The sequence below is a fragment of the Euprymna scolopes genome, chromosome 42 (genome assembly GCF_053919585.1).
Source record: "Euprymna scolopes isolate OS-2025 chromosome 42, ASM5391958v1, whole genome shotgun sequence".
Lineage (NCBI taxonomy): Eukaryota > Metazoa > Mollusca > Cephalopoda > Sepiida > Sepiolidae > Euprymna > Euprymna scolopes.
In genome coordinates this window covers 43641988-43658521 of record NC_136523.1, presented here as the reverse complement: position 1 = coordinate 43658521, position 16534 = coordinate 43641988, and the positions used below count along the sequence as shown (strand labels likewise).

Here is a 16534-nt window from a genome sequence, read left to right as displayed (position 1 = left end):
GAGAAACAGATGAGAGAGCTAGAGAGAAAGAGGGAGAAAGATAGAAAGAGATAGGGACATAAAAACTATTTTAGAACAAAAGATTTTATGAAACTGCGGGAACTTATGCACCGGCCTATATATATATATATATATATATATATATATATATATATATATATATATATATATATATATATATATATATATATATATATATATAAAATGGGTTAATAAATTCCAACGAAAGAAAGATATATATTTAAATAAGGGAGTAGTCACCAACAATGTGTATTTTTTAACATTATTTTATTATTCCGTGTCTTGGTTTTTCATTGAGAATTATGTTTGGATCATTGTACTAATGTTTTTAAGTCATTGAAATCGTTTACGCACGTTTCAGACGGTCTGATGCGTCCTCGTCAGAAATTATTTTCAAATGTGTAAAAATGGCGATTTTCGTAGTTAGTTTGAAGTTTTTCCAAGGGGTGGAGGCTTGTAAGTGTTTATTATGCATTGGTATGCTGAATTTTTATTGCTTTTTTATTTGGTTTGTCCAGGGAGATTTTGACCTCGCTGTAGTCAGTCACTATCTCTTTCTGCTAATGTGTTTTTCTTTTCCTTTAGGGTGGGGTAGGGTGTGTGTGTGTGTGTGTGTGTGTGTGTGTGTGTGTGTGTGTGTGTGTGTGTGTGTGTGTGTGTGCGTGTGTGTTTATGTGTGTGTGTGTGCGCGTGTGTATTTGAAAATAAAAGACACGGAATAATAAAATAATGTTAAAAAATACACATTGCTGGTGACTACTCCCTTATTTAAATATATATATATATAAAGAGAGAGAGAGAGAGAGAGAGAGAGAGAGAGAGAGAGAGAGAGAGAGAGAGAGCGTGACTTTGGCTTTTTTTCTCCGTTCTACAGCATATGTTCTAGATGACCCCCATTTAGCTTTTGTTTCTTTTGGTCACCCAGTATATATATATATATATATATATATATATATATATATATATATATATATATGTATGTATGTATATATATATATATATATATATATATATATATATATATATATATATATATATATATGTATATATATATATAATGCTAAATGTTGAGTTTGTCTTTTTGGAATTTAATTACCTAGTGAACAAATCTGATTTCGATAAATTTGATATAAATCGTCATAATTTCTTTATATATCTAAAAAAGTGAAATTGTCTCTGTGTCCCTACCAAATTACTCTGTCAATTTTCAGTCTACAGACTCGAGATTTGACATAAGGGGTATTGAGATTTGGGAAACTCGTTTTGATCAGTTTTCAGCCAGAAATTTGGCTGCCAAGGGGTCAAGTTCAACGATTTGTTTGAAAACTCTACCAAACTCCTTCTCCAAACACTTGAAATTTTAGATGATGGTTACTTGGACATGGATCAAACTTTTTAATTTGATTTGATCCCAAAACAATAAATGTTATAGAGTAAAAATGAGGTCAAAGTTTAAAAAAAATTGACCTCTCAGCCAATTTTTTATTTAAACATTTGAAATTTTACGTAAGGTGTATTCAGACATAGGGCAAGCTTGTTTATCGATTTTTGGGCGAAAATTTGGCTACCAAGGGGTCAAAGTTCAAAAGATTTAATCTTTGCGGTCTCTATTTTAATCAGCTTTTTAATCAGATTTTGGGCGAAATTTGGCTGCGAAGAGGCCAAAGTTGAATGAGTTGATCTTTGCAGACTCTACCAAACTCCTCCGGCAATTTTGGGTCTAAATACTGTAAATTTTAGATGTAGGTTACATGAACATGAGTCAAACGTTTTAATATATATATATATATATATATATATATATATATATATATATATATATATATATATATATATATATATATATATACTAGCATGAGAGCCCGGCGTTGCCCGGGTGTTTGGAGGTGTGCGTTAAGCAAAAAAAAAAAGTGGTAGTCGCAAGGCAGGCTCGAACTCATACCGCGAAGGAGGAAAAGAATGTGAAAAAACGTGACGGCTTTGCTGTTACGACCACTGCCAAACCGGAACTGACATATATTTAAATTAAGGCTAGACAATCGAAAAGGGGTATGTCTTTCGAAAATATCGGCGAAAAAACCGACCCGTCCGTGTAGAGAAGTGCCCTGTTGAGGGTGAAGAAAATGTTTTTAGCTAATTTTTCGGTATTTGTCGTCTGAAGGGTCGAGCTTCCAAACGATACTGATCTTGTGAAAATCCGTCGCCTCTGTCGAAAGTTTTAGGCACACATGCAAACATACATACATAGATTTATAGATTTGTAGCTCGAATTTTCGACCCAAACCGATTAAAAAGCTTGTCCTATCCCTGAATATCCTTTATGTAAAATTTCAAATGTTTAGACAAGAAATTTTCTGAGTAATTTAGTAGAGATCGCAGAGATCAATTTTTTTTTTTTTAAATCTGACCTCTATTATGACCCCTTAACATTTATTGTTTTGGGCTCAAATCAAGTTATACAGTTAGATCCATGTCCAAGAAACCTATATCTAAAATTTCAAGTGTTTCGACACAAAAATTGGTGGAGGATTTGGTAGAGTTCTCAAAGGTCAAATCCTTGAACTTTTAACGCTTAACAGCCAAATTTTTGGCCGAAAACTGATTACAAAGATTTTCCCTAATCTCAGTACCCTGTATATCAAATTTCGAGTCTATAGACTGAAAATTGACAGAGTTATTGTGTAGGGAAATGTACACAGACAGACACACAGACAGACACACAGACAGACAGACGGACGGACAGACATATATATATATATACGATGTATACATATATACATATACGGTGTATATATATATATATATATATATATATACACACACACACACACACATAAAGTTATGAACAGTACATAGGGCCCGGGCAAAGCTGGTATTAACTGTTAATATATATATATATATATATATATATATATATATATATATATATATATATATATATATATATAAAAGTGAACGTGTCTGTGTGTCTGTCTGTCTGTGTACATTTCCCTACGCAATAACTCTGTCAATTTTTAGTCTATAGACTCGAAATTTGAAATACCGGGTACTGAGATTTGGGAAAATCGATGTGACGGGTGTCAGCCAGAAATTTGGCTGTTAAGGGGTCAAATTTCAACGATTTGACCTTTAAGAACTCTACCAAACTCCTCCGACAATTTTGGGTCTAGACACTTGAAATTTTAGATATAGGTTCCTTGAACCTGGATCTAACTTAATAAAGTGATTTGAGCCCGAAACAATGCATTTGAAGGGGTCATAATAGGGGTCAAAGTTTTAAAAAATTAACCTTTTTTTTTTTGTTTTTTTGCTTTTTTTGCACAGCATACACCTCCAAACACCCGAGCCACGCCGGGCACCCCTGCTAGTATATATATATATATATATATATATATATATATATATATATATATATATATAAAAAATCTGTTTACATATTTGAAGAAAAGGTCCGACAGAAATATTATAAAGAAATTAAACGAAGCTATTGGATCAAAGGCTAATATTACTTTCCTCCAATCCTGTTTAATTAATCATGTCTCTCCGGGTTATATCTCCAGACGGGTTGTTAAGGTTAAAGCGAGAAATGCGGTGAATGTACAACGAGCTTTTCTAAAAGATGAAATTATACATTTATCTGCTTGTTTGGCTTCTAAAAGAAGCAACTATCATCGGCTGTGGAGTTTTGCTTGGTCGGTTTTGTCATTTTTTGACAGAATACGCCTCTCCAATTATGTTATTGCTGGTGATAATCTACGAAAAACCCGACTTACTTATAAATACGAAAAGTTTTTAAGCTTTCTTATTAACAGTAAGTTTGGTTCGCGTCAGACTAGAGAAACGAATGTTTTCAATTTTTCTAAATATTCTCCATCTGACACCGAGAGAGTTGTCCTTTCTCGTGGCCTTGATTTTGGCATACCTCCGTCTTTTATTAATAAAGAAGAGGTTTTTGCTGAATTTGAATTGCTATATTTACAGCTAAATAAACACGTGCCCTCTTCGTCTGAAAATGTAGCATTGTTAAAAGCACGTCTGGTTGACCTTGCTCACAGTTTCGTTGGTAGTTCGATTGATTCAAAATCTTTTGTGCTAAAGGTCAATCATTTTAAGGCCATTAAATCACTGAAGTCCAATAAGGAGATTTATATTACTAAACCGGACAAAGGGTCTGGAGTCGTCATCCTTGATAATAGCAATTATATCGAGAAGATGATGATGATACTGGGTGATGCCTCAAAATTTGAATATTTAGGTAACACCAAAATTAACGATAGGACACTCAAGACTGAAACAAAGTTAAAATCTCGCTTTCTACAATTTCGAAAAGCGGGTTGGTTGATAAAAGAAACTTATGATAAAATCCGACCTGTTGCCAAAAGTCCACAAACAAAGCGTTCCGGTGCGACCTATTCTTTCGATGGTAGGTTCCGCCCAACACGAATTAGCTAAATGGTTAGCTGATATTCTTACGCCTGTTCTGGGGATATACTCGGGACTTTGCATTTCCGACCCGTTTTGTTTTGCAGAATTTATTCGTAAATTTAAGGTTACGTTAAATACTGGATATTTATGTTCTTATGATATATCCAGTATGTTCACAAATGTGCCTCTCGATGAAACTATCGGGATTTGTGCCGATAGTCTTTACCACGGTTCCCTAGCTAAGCTCTCATTTCCTGAGCATATATTTTTAGAGCTCATGAACTTAACCACTAAATCTGTTGAATTTAGTTTTAATGGGAGCATGTATCGGCAAATTGATGGGGTAGCAATGGGAAGCCCCCTGGGTCCAATATTGGCTAATATATTTGTTGGATTTCAGGAGCAATTGTTGTTTGAACAGTGGCCAAAACCTATGTGCTATTTCCGTTATGTAGATGCCATTTTTGCTATTTGCTCATCCTCTACGGAAGCTGAAGGGTTGCTACGGCATTTAAATTCACTTCACACTTCTTTGAATTTCACCATTGAAAGTGAGGTTAATGATTCATTGCCGTTCTTAGACGTTCTGGTTGAAAGATCTGGCATGGGTTTTTTAACCAGCGTTTATAGAAAACCCACTTTTACTGGGCAATACCTCAGCTGGGATTCGTTCTCTCCTAGAATCAGAAAAATAAATCTGGTCAAAACTCTAGTGTATCGTGCTTTGAAAATATGTTCCACGATAAAATTAGATACGGAACTTCAAAGCCTAACCGAAATCTTATTGGCCAATGGTTATCCGCTATATATCATTCAAAAGTGTATAAAGGAGAACACTCTTGCATTTAAAGGTGGAACATTTTTGGGCCCTCAAAAATGTCCCGTATATGTGAAACTCCCATGGATTGGCACTAAAAGCCAAGAGTTTTCACATAGAATTAGTACATCCGTTTCTCGTTGCTATTTTGCAACGAAGGTTCGAGCAGTGTTTGGGACTAGAAGTGCTTTCCCTCCCTTTCGAAAAGATAGTATTCCCACCACAGAATATAATATGGTAGTATACAAATTTCATGGTCAGTGTGAGGCTGACTACGTGGGACATACTATTCAGCGATTGGAGGTGAGAATTTTCCAACATTCCCCCCCTTCGATACGTAGGCACAAACAATGGCCAACATCCCGGCGTTTACATACTCATAGTTCGGCCATTGGTGAACACTTATTAAAGTGTCAAGTCTGCACTGGAGGTTACACGGATGGAGCATTCTCCATTTTACACAGAGCCCGCTCGAGAATACATTTGAAAATTCTCGAAGCGGTCACGATTATTTTACGAAAACCAACTCTGTGCAAGCAAAAAGAACACACCCATAATCTAGAACTTATGGGTGTAGTTTGAGAATGCTTCTCCGTCTCTCCAAACTTCATTTATTAATTTCACTCCCTCATTCGTTAATTTTGGTCTTTAGACCTCGATATTATTTTTTTTTTTATCTCTTAAACCCGCCGATGTTACAGTTGAAAAGAATCGGCCGAAAGATATATTGGTTAATTTAATTCTTTTTATCCCCCTTTTTCATACGTTTTCCCCCCTTCATTCGGCTCAAATAATTTTGAACTACATACTGGTTTTGGAGATTAGATTTTCAAACTTTGTAGTATTTCTTATCGATTAAACGTCAAAAAAAAGTCCTCGATTTCAATAATGGCATTTCCTCAAGTGCTATTAAAATCCTTCATTTATATATATATATATATATATATATATATATATATATATATATATATATATATATATATATATATATATATGTATGTATGTGTGTTTGTGTGTGTGGATAGATAGATAGATAGATAGATAGATATAGATTTAAAATAGAAAGGAAGGAACAAAATGCTCGACTATTCGGCTATTTCGTGGGTTTTATTCAAGAGATTGTATGTTTGAATATAATTATGTTTTTTTTTTAGTTGTTTTCAAATGTGAAGTATTTTTTCGGCTTCCATTTAGTGCCGGATAATCAGGCTGGAAATATGAACCGTCTTTCAATCTTGTTTTTTTTAATAGTTCTTTTATTCATAGATTAGTTAGTAAACTATTTTTAATTTATTATTATATTATACTTCGGTTTCCAGATAATGTCGGGTCACCAGGAAAGAATACGTTATTCCTATTTACAATGCCTCCCCATGGAGACACCAGGGTCGTTTTTTAATATGGAGAAAAGGAACAAAAAATTAAAATTGTCTCAGTCGTGAAGGATTTCTCCTCCACTAACAGAGAACAAGAAATTGAAGTGTAGCATCAGAAGAACAGATGGTATTTATTTGCTCCCCCACCGAGCAAATTAGGCACAAGTCCGATTTTTAATGTGAGGAGTGAAGGGAGGGGGAAGGGGAAAAGGGGACCAGCTCCCGAGAGGTGGGAAATGGGAGCTGGTTAAAGGTCAGGCATGTGGGGTTGCCCCCAAATCTGGTCTTTGCTAGTCATAGCTAGTCATAGCTTGCAGTATCTGCCGGAACAGATGGTATTTATTTGCTCCCCCACCGAGCAAATTAGGCACAAGGCTGATTTTTAATGTGAGGAGTGAAGGGAGGGGGAAGGGAAAAAGGGGACCAGCTCCCGAGAGGTGGGAAATGGGAGCTGGTTAATGGTCAGGCATGTGGGGTTGCCCCCACATCTGGTCTTTGCTAGTCATAGCTTGCAGCATCTGCCGGAACAGATACTACACTTTGATCTTGGCCCGAAGGCCAAGAAAGGAGAAAATTAAAAACGATGTCGATTACCTCACAATTAAAAACAGCTTACAAGCTAATTTATGAATCAAGATGTGATGTCTTGCTTTTGGCATAAATCATTATAAAGTGATATAATAATAAAGCTTGAAACATATTTCTAATATATAAAGTAAAGTCAGACTCTTTATTGTTTCTGTGTCAACGATAACTTCATTCCTACAAAATAAATATTTCGTTCTAATTCGTCAGTTGTTTCGATGAAGTGTTACAGAATATTGTTGAGAAGAAAAAAATTAATTCGATGTTATTTCTTTCAGGAAATACTTTCTCTGTGTCGGAATTATTTTCGTACGATTTAATTTTTAACATCTCGATCGAACCATGTACACTAGTAATAGATTATATATGTGCAGTTTTAATATATAAAACCTTGGGAGAATTACTCCCTGGTTGTTAATTACATGCAATCAGTAGATTAAACGTGAAACAGGTGATTAAAAAAAAAACCAAAATAATATCTACTTACCAGGAAATTGATCACTGGCTAAATTGAAAAGCCTGTCGTCCATGGACAGATAAACGAATGTCTAGCTTCCGCGAGTCGATGACCACACCGTGGACACGACAATAATAGAAATGGTCGCCTTCTTATAAGAAATGGACAAAGCCGAGATCCGTCCGATAACGACGTCCTGCTATAACTGTGATAAGCCACGCCCTTGATCGAAGACCAATCGTACTGATTGGATTTGATTTCTATTATTAAGACGCACCTTTGTGTGCATGCGCTCAAACTAGAATCATCATCATCATCATCATCATCATCATCATCATCATCATCATCATCATCATCATCGGTTTAACATGCTGGCATGTGTCAGACGGCGTTTAAAAAATGATTTTTAAACTGACTTATCTCTGGTCAGGTCTTTAGTCTATCGTACTCATCATCATCATCATCATCATCATCATCATCATCATCATCATCATCATCATCGGTTTAACATGCTGGCATGTGTCAGACGGCGTTTAAAAATTGATTTTTAAACTGACTTATCTCTGGTCAGGTCTTTAGTCTATCGTACTCATCATCATCATGGTTGTCGTCTGGTCAGGTCTTTATTTCTCTCTCCCCTTCTCTCTTTCTCCCCCCTCTCTCTCTCTCTCTATCACTCGTTTTTATCACTTCCTCCCATGTTTTCTTGGCCTTCCTCTCCCCACTGGCTCTACAATAACGATGTTCAACGTCTATTAACCCAAGAACTTTCACCTATTCTTTCAACATGGCTATACTAACCAAGTTCTGCACAAACATCTCATCAGATTTTTAAGGCCATCTTTAAGATTCACATTACACATCCTCGTCACCATCAACATCATCATCGTAATCATCATCATTATCATCGTCATCATTGTGATCATCATCTTCGTCATCGTCGTCGTCATTTATTTATCTATTATTTATTTCTTTACTTCCCAACAATACTTAATATTCATCACAACCAGTGGCGGCTCGTGCCTGGAGCTGTGGAACTGCAACACCTCCAAGTCATTTCTACTCATTATTATCGATACACGTTAAAAAGAATACGTTTATTTTTTTCTTTCTATGTGATATATATATATATATATATATATATATATATATATATATATATAATCCTGAAACTTAATGTCGATAATTGTCCCCATACTCATATAAGCATAAAAGTAAAACTTTGCTTGGAGCTGCGAAATTCACAGTTACACATTCTTAGTGAAGTTTGCTTGTGCGCATGCCCGATCTAGACGGCAGATATGAGCCAATTTGGAACTGTAGTTTTCGCAGTTCCAAACGCTCGTGAACGCAGTGCTTGCGCGTTTTCGCTTATTTTTTTTTTTAAGAGGCTTATTTACAAATGTTTTCTTTTTATTATTATTAAAACGTGTAACGTGTTCTTGCAAATAAAATCTCCACCTTAAAAAACAATCCCACATTTTAAATGCGATTTTAAGCAGACAAAAACATACAATATGCCAAACTTTTGTTTTTAATTAAAAGTGTTCGGGCTTTTAGCCTTGAAGCTACCAACGCGACTAATGTTATTTTTTTTTTACCTATATGGCTTATTTTGTTTTTGTTTTTTGTTTTTTTAAGTAGTTTGAAATCTATTTATTTTGTAGTAGTTTAACTTTACAGAATAAAAAATATTTACATTTTTTTTCTATAGAAAAACGATCTAGACGGCCGATATGAGCCAATTTGGAACTGTAGTTTTCGCAGTTCCAAACGCTCGTAAAATGCGGTGTTTGCGCGTTTTCGCTTATTTTTTTTAAGAGGCTTGTTTACAAATGTTTTCTTTTTATTATTATTAAAAAGTGTAACGTGTTCTTGTAAATAAAATTTGCACCTTTAAAAAAATTTCCACACTATAAAATGCGATTTAAGCAGACAAAAATATACAATATGCCAAACTTTTCTTTTTATTAAAAGTGTTCGGGCTACCAATGCGACTAATGTTATTTTTGTTTTTTACCTATATGGCTTATTTTTTTTTTTGTGTTTTTGAGTAGTTTGAAATCTATTTATTTTGTAGTAGTTAAACTTTACAGAATAAAAATATTTACATTTTTTTTCTGTAGAAAAGCGAAGAAAATTTTATTTTTAAAATACATTTTAGTTAGAAATGTTTTTACCTTATATATATGTGTGTGTATATATAAATATATATCTACATATATATACACACATATATATGTACACACATATATATGTACACACATATATATACACACACATATATATATACACACATATGTATATACACACATATACACACATATATACACACACACATATATATACACATATATACACACATATACACATATATATATACACATATATACACGCATATATATACACACACGATATATATACACACATATATATACACATACATATATACACAAACATATATATATACACACACATATATATATATACACACACATATATATACACATTATATATATATATATACACACACACACATTATATATATACACACATTATATATATATATATATATATATATATATATATATATATATATATATATATATATATATATATATATATATATACACACATTAAGCTTTAGTATTTATTTACCTCCCACGAGGACAATGTAAGAAGTTTTACACTTTGAACAAAGTTTTTTAAATTAAAATGTGCAATAACAAGACGAGTATATAAACCCGTTTTTATAATAAGCAAATAGTAAATAGCAAAGTTTGTTTTTATTTTTATATAAAAAGCTGTAAAATGATTTGTAAATAAAATTATGTATCTTTAAATGTTTTTTTGTTTGCTCATAGTACAAACATGTGAACTTTTTTATTCTATATTTTATTTACAAAGTTTTGTTATAAACACACATTTTTAATTTTTAAATAAAACTGTTATCCAATAAAACCATTTTTAAATGGTAAACTCCTAACTTTACCATCGTTTGCAGGCAAGTAAATTTCAAAGACTTTGTTTTTATGAAAAAATAAATTATTAAAAAATTTTAAATAAAATGTATTTAAAAAATGTTTTTCGTTTGTTTGCCTGCAGAAAAAGCCCGTAAAATTTTATTTAATCTGTAAAGTTTAAAAGAAATATATTTGTATATATTTTTTGATTACTCTGTAAAGTGTACACAATTTAAAATGGTGTTTTATTAAAATGTTTTTGCGTATTACCCCTTTTTCGACGACTTATAATGGCAAAGTTAAAAATATTTGTATTAAAAAAAGCAATTTTAATGACAAGCTTATTTTGTTATACGCCTATTTTTTATTAACAACAAGCTTTTTATAAATAAAACCGTTGTTAAATAGTAAAACATTTTTCGTTAATAAAAAATCTGTGACCTAAAAGTTATAAAAGTATGATTCAACTCAGTTAGAACTTCCGGTTCAGTTGAATGGCAAAAGGATCACGTAAACATTGTATTCCTTCTACCCTAATTGATATTCTACTAATAGACTACCTAGTACTTACCTTTCCCAACACAATTGATATTCTACTAATAGACTACCTAGTACTTACCTTTCCCAACACAATTGATATTCTACTAATAGACTACCTAGTACTTACCTTTCCCAACACAATTGATATTGTACTAATAGACTACCTAGTACTTACCTTTCCCAACACAATTGATATTCTACTAATAGACTACCTAGTACTTACCTTTCCCAACACAATTGATATTCTACTAATAGACTACCTAGTACTTACCTTTCCCAACACAATTGATATTCTACTAATAGACTACCTAGTACTTACCTTTCCCAACACAATTGATATTCTACTAATAGACTACCTAGTACTTACCTTTCCCAACACAATTGATATTCTACTAATAGACTACCTAGTACTTACCTTTCCCAACACAATTGATATTCTACTAATAGACTACCTAGTACTTACCTTTCCCAACACAATTGATATTCTACTAATAGACTACCTAATACTTACCTTTCCCAACACAATTGATATTCTACTAATAAACTACCTAGTACTTACCTTTCCCAACACAATTGATATTCTACTAATAGACTACCTAATACTTACCTTTCCCAACACAATTGATATTCTACTAATAGACTACCTAATACTTACCTTTCCCAACACAATTGATATTCTACTAATAGACTACCTAATACTTACCTTTCCCAACACAATTGATATTCTACTAATAGACTACCTGGTACTTACCTTTCCCAACACAATTGATATTCTACTAATAGACTACCTAATACTTACCTTTCCCAACACAATTGATATTCTACTAATAGACTACCTGGTACTTACCTTTCCCAACACAATTGATATTCTACTAATAGACTACCTAATACTTACCTTTCCCAACACAATTGATATTCTACTAATAGACTACCTAGTACTTACCTTTCCCAACACAATTGATATTCTACTAATAGACTACCTAATACTTACCTTTCCCAACACAATTGATATTCTACTAATAGACTACCTAGTACTTACCTTTCCCAACACAATTGATATTCTACTAATAGACTACCTAATACTTACCTTTCCCAACACAATTGATATTCTACTAATAGACTACCTAATACTTACCTTTCCCAACACAATTGATATTCTACTAATAGACTACCTAATACTTACCTTTCCCAACACAATTGATATTCTACTAATAGACTACCTAGTACTTACCTTTCCCAACACAATTGATATTCTACTAATAGACTACCTAATACTTACCTTTCCCAACACAATTGATATTCTACTAATAGACTACCTAATACTTACCTTTCCCAACACAATTGATATTCTACTAATAGACTACCTGGTACTTACCTTTCCCAACACAATTGATATTCTACTAATAGACTACCTAATACTTACCTTTCCCAACACAATTGATATTCTACTAATAGACTACCTAGTACTTACCTTTCCCAACACAATTGATATTCTACTAATAGACTACCTAGTACTTACCTTTCCCAACACAATTGATATTGTACTAATAGACTACCTAGTACTTACCTTTCCCAACACAATTGATATTGTACTAATAGACTACCTAGTACTTACCTTTCCCAACACAATTGATATTCTACTAATAGACTACCTAGTACTTACCTTTCCCAACACAATTGATATTCTACTAATAGACTACCTAGTACTTACCTTTCCAAACACAATTGATATTCTACTAATAGACTACCTAATACTTACCTTTCCCAACACAATTGATATTCTACTAATAGACTACCTAGTACTTACCTTTCCCAACACAATTGATATTCTACTAATAGACTACCTAGTACTTACCTTTCCCAACACAATTGATATTCTACTAATAGACTACCTAGTACTTACCTTTCCCAACACAATAAATATTCTACTAATAGACTACCTAGTACTTACCTTTCCCAACACAATTGATATTCTACTAATAGACAACCTAGTACTTACCTTTCCCAACACAATTGATATTCTACTAATAGACTACCTAATACTTACCTTTCCCAACACAATTGATATTCTACTAATAGACTACCTAGTACTTACCTTTCCCAACACAATTGATATTCTACTAATAGACTACCTAGTACTTACCTTTCCCAACACAATAAATATTCTACTAATAGACTACCTAATACTTACCTTTCCCAACACAATTGATATTCTACTAATAGACTACCTAATACTTACCTTTCCCAACACAATTGATATTCTACTAATAGACTACCTAGTACTTACCTTTCCCAACACAATTGATATTCTACTAATAGACTACCTAGTACTTACCTTTCCCAACACAATTGATATTCTACTAATAGACTACCTAATACTTACCTTTCCCAACACAATTGATATTCTACTAATAGACTACCTAGTACTTACCTTTCCCAACACAATTGATATTCTACTAATAGACTACCTAATACTTACCTTTCCCAACACAATTGATATTCTACTAATAGACTACCTAGTACTTACCTTTCCCAACACAATTGATATTCTACTAATAGACTACCTAGTACTTACCTTTCCCAACACAATTGATATTCTACTAATAGACTACCTAGTACTTACCTTTCCCAACACAATTGATATTCTACTAATAGACTACCTAGTACTTACCTTTCCCAACACAATTGATATTCTACTAATAGACTACCTAGTACTTACCTTTCCCAACACAATTGATATTCTACTAATAGACAACCTAGTACTTACCTTTCCCAACACAATTGATATTCTACTAATAGACTACCTAATACTTACCTTTCCCAACACAATTGATATTCTACTAATAGACTTCCTAGTACTTACCTTTCCCAACACAATTGATATTCTACTAATAGACTACCTAGTACTTACCTTTCCCAACACAATAAATATTCTACTAATAGACTACCTAATACTTACCTTTCCCAACACAATTGATATTCTACTAATAGACTACCTAATACTTACCTTTCCCAACACAATTGATATTCTACTAATAGACTACCTAATACTTACCTTTCCCAACACAATTGATATTCTACTAATAGACTACCTAGTACTTACCTTTCCCAACACAATTGATATTCTACTAATAGACTACCTAGTACTTACCTTTCCCAACACAATTGATATTCTACTAATAGACTACCTAATACTTACCTTTCCCAACACAATTGATATTCTACTAATAGACTACATAATACTTACCTTTCCCAACACAATTGATATTCTACTAATAGACTACCTAGTACTTACCTTTCCCAACACAATTGATATTCTACTAATAGACTACCTAGTACTTACCTTTCCCAACACAATTGATATTCTACTAATAGACTACCTAGTACTTACCTTTCCCAACACAATTGATATTCTACTAATAGACAACCTAGTACTTACCTTTCCCAACACAATTGATATTGTACTAATAGACTACCTAGTACTTACCTTTCCCAACACAATTGATATTCTACTAATAGACTACCTAGTACTTACCTTTCCCAACACAATTGATATTCTACTAATAGACTACCTAGTACTTACCTTTCCCAACACAATTGATATTCTACTAATAGACTACCTAATACTTACCTTTCCCAACACAATTGATATTCTACTAATAGACTACCTAGTACTTACCTTTCCCAACACAATTGATATTCTACTAATAGACTACCTAATACTTACCTTTCCCAACACAATTGATATTCTACTAATAGACTACCTAGTACTTACCTTTCCCAACACAATAAATATTCTACTAATAGACTACCTAGTACTTACCTTTCCCAACACAATTGATATTCTACTAATAGACAACCTAGTACTTACCTTTCCCAACACAATTGATATTCTACTAATAGACTACCTAATACTTACCTTTCTCAACACAATTGATATTCTACTAATAGACTACCTAGTACTTACCTTTCCCAACACAATTGATATTGTACTAATAGACTACCTAGTACTTACCTTTCCCAACACAATTTATATTCTACTAATAGACTACCTAATACTTACCTTTCCCAACACAATTGATATTCTACTAATAGACTACCTAGTACTTACCTTTCCCAACACAATTGATATTCTACTAATAGACTACCTAGTACTTACCTTTCCCAACACAATTGATATTCTACTAATAGACTACCTAGTACTTACCTTTCCCAACACAATAAATATTCTACTAATAGACAACCTAGTACTTACCTTTCCCAACACAATTGATATTCTACTAATAGACTACCTAATACTTACCTTTCCCAACACAATTGATATTCTACTAATAGACAACCTAGTACTTACCTTTCCCAACACAATTGATATTGTACTAATAGACTACCTAGTACTTACCTTTCCCAACACAATTGATATTCTACTAATAGACTACCTAGTACTTACCTTTCCCAACACAATTGATATTCTACTAATAGACTACCTATTACTTACCTTTCCCAACACAATAAATATTCTACTAATAGACTACCTAATACTTACCTTTCCCAACACAATTGATATTCTACTAATAGACTACCTAGTACTTACCTTTCCCAACACAATTGATATTCTACTAATAGACTACCTAGTACTTACCTTTCCCAACACAATTGATATTCTACTAATAGACTACCTAGTACTTACCTTTCCCAACACAATTGATATTCTACTAATAGACTACCTAGTACTTACCTTTCCCAACACAATTGATATTCTACTAATAGACTACCTAGTACTTACCTTTCCCAACACAATTGATATTCTACTAATAGACAACCTAGTACATACCTTTCCCAACACAATTGATATTCTACTAATAGACTACCTAATACTTACCTTTCCCAACACAATTGATATTCTACTAATAGACTACCTAGTACTTACCTTTCCCAACACAATTGATATTCTTCTAATAGACTACCTAGTACTTACCTTTCCCAACACAATAAATATTCTACTAATAGACTACCTAATACTTACCTTTCCCAACACAATTGATATTCTACTAATAGACTACCTAATACTTACCTTTCCCAACACAATTGATATTCTACTAATAGACTACCTAATACTTACCTTTCCCAACACAATTGATATTCTACTAATAGACTACCTAGTACTTACCTTTCCCAACACAATTGATATTCTACTAATAGACTACCTAGTACTTACCTTTCCAAACACAATTGATATTCTACTAATAGACTACCTAATACTTACCTTTCCCAACACAATTGATATTCTACTAATAGACTACCTAATACTTACCTTTCCCAACACAATTGATATTCTACTAATAGACTACCT

At 32.9% G+C, this 16534-nt stretch overlaps 1 protein-coding gene across 1 annotated transcript in view; it reads left to right on the top strand.

Annotated features, from left to right (window-relative positions):
* Nucleotides 1–4615: 4615 nt before the first annotated feature.
* Nucleotides 4616–16534, top strand: part of LOC145267157 (uncharacterized) — a 109831-nt gene continuing 97912 nt past the window's right edge. The window contains exon 1 of the mRNA XM_080123204.1: nucleotides 4616–4997. Within this exon, the coding sequence (XP_079979330.1) occupies nucleotides 4616–4997 (382 nt within the window). The remainder of the gene's footprint in view (nucleotides 4998–16534) is intronic.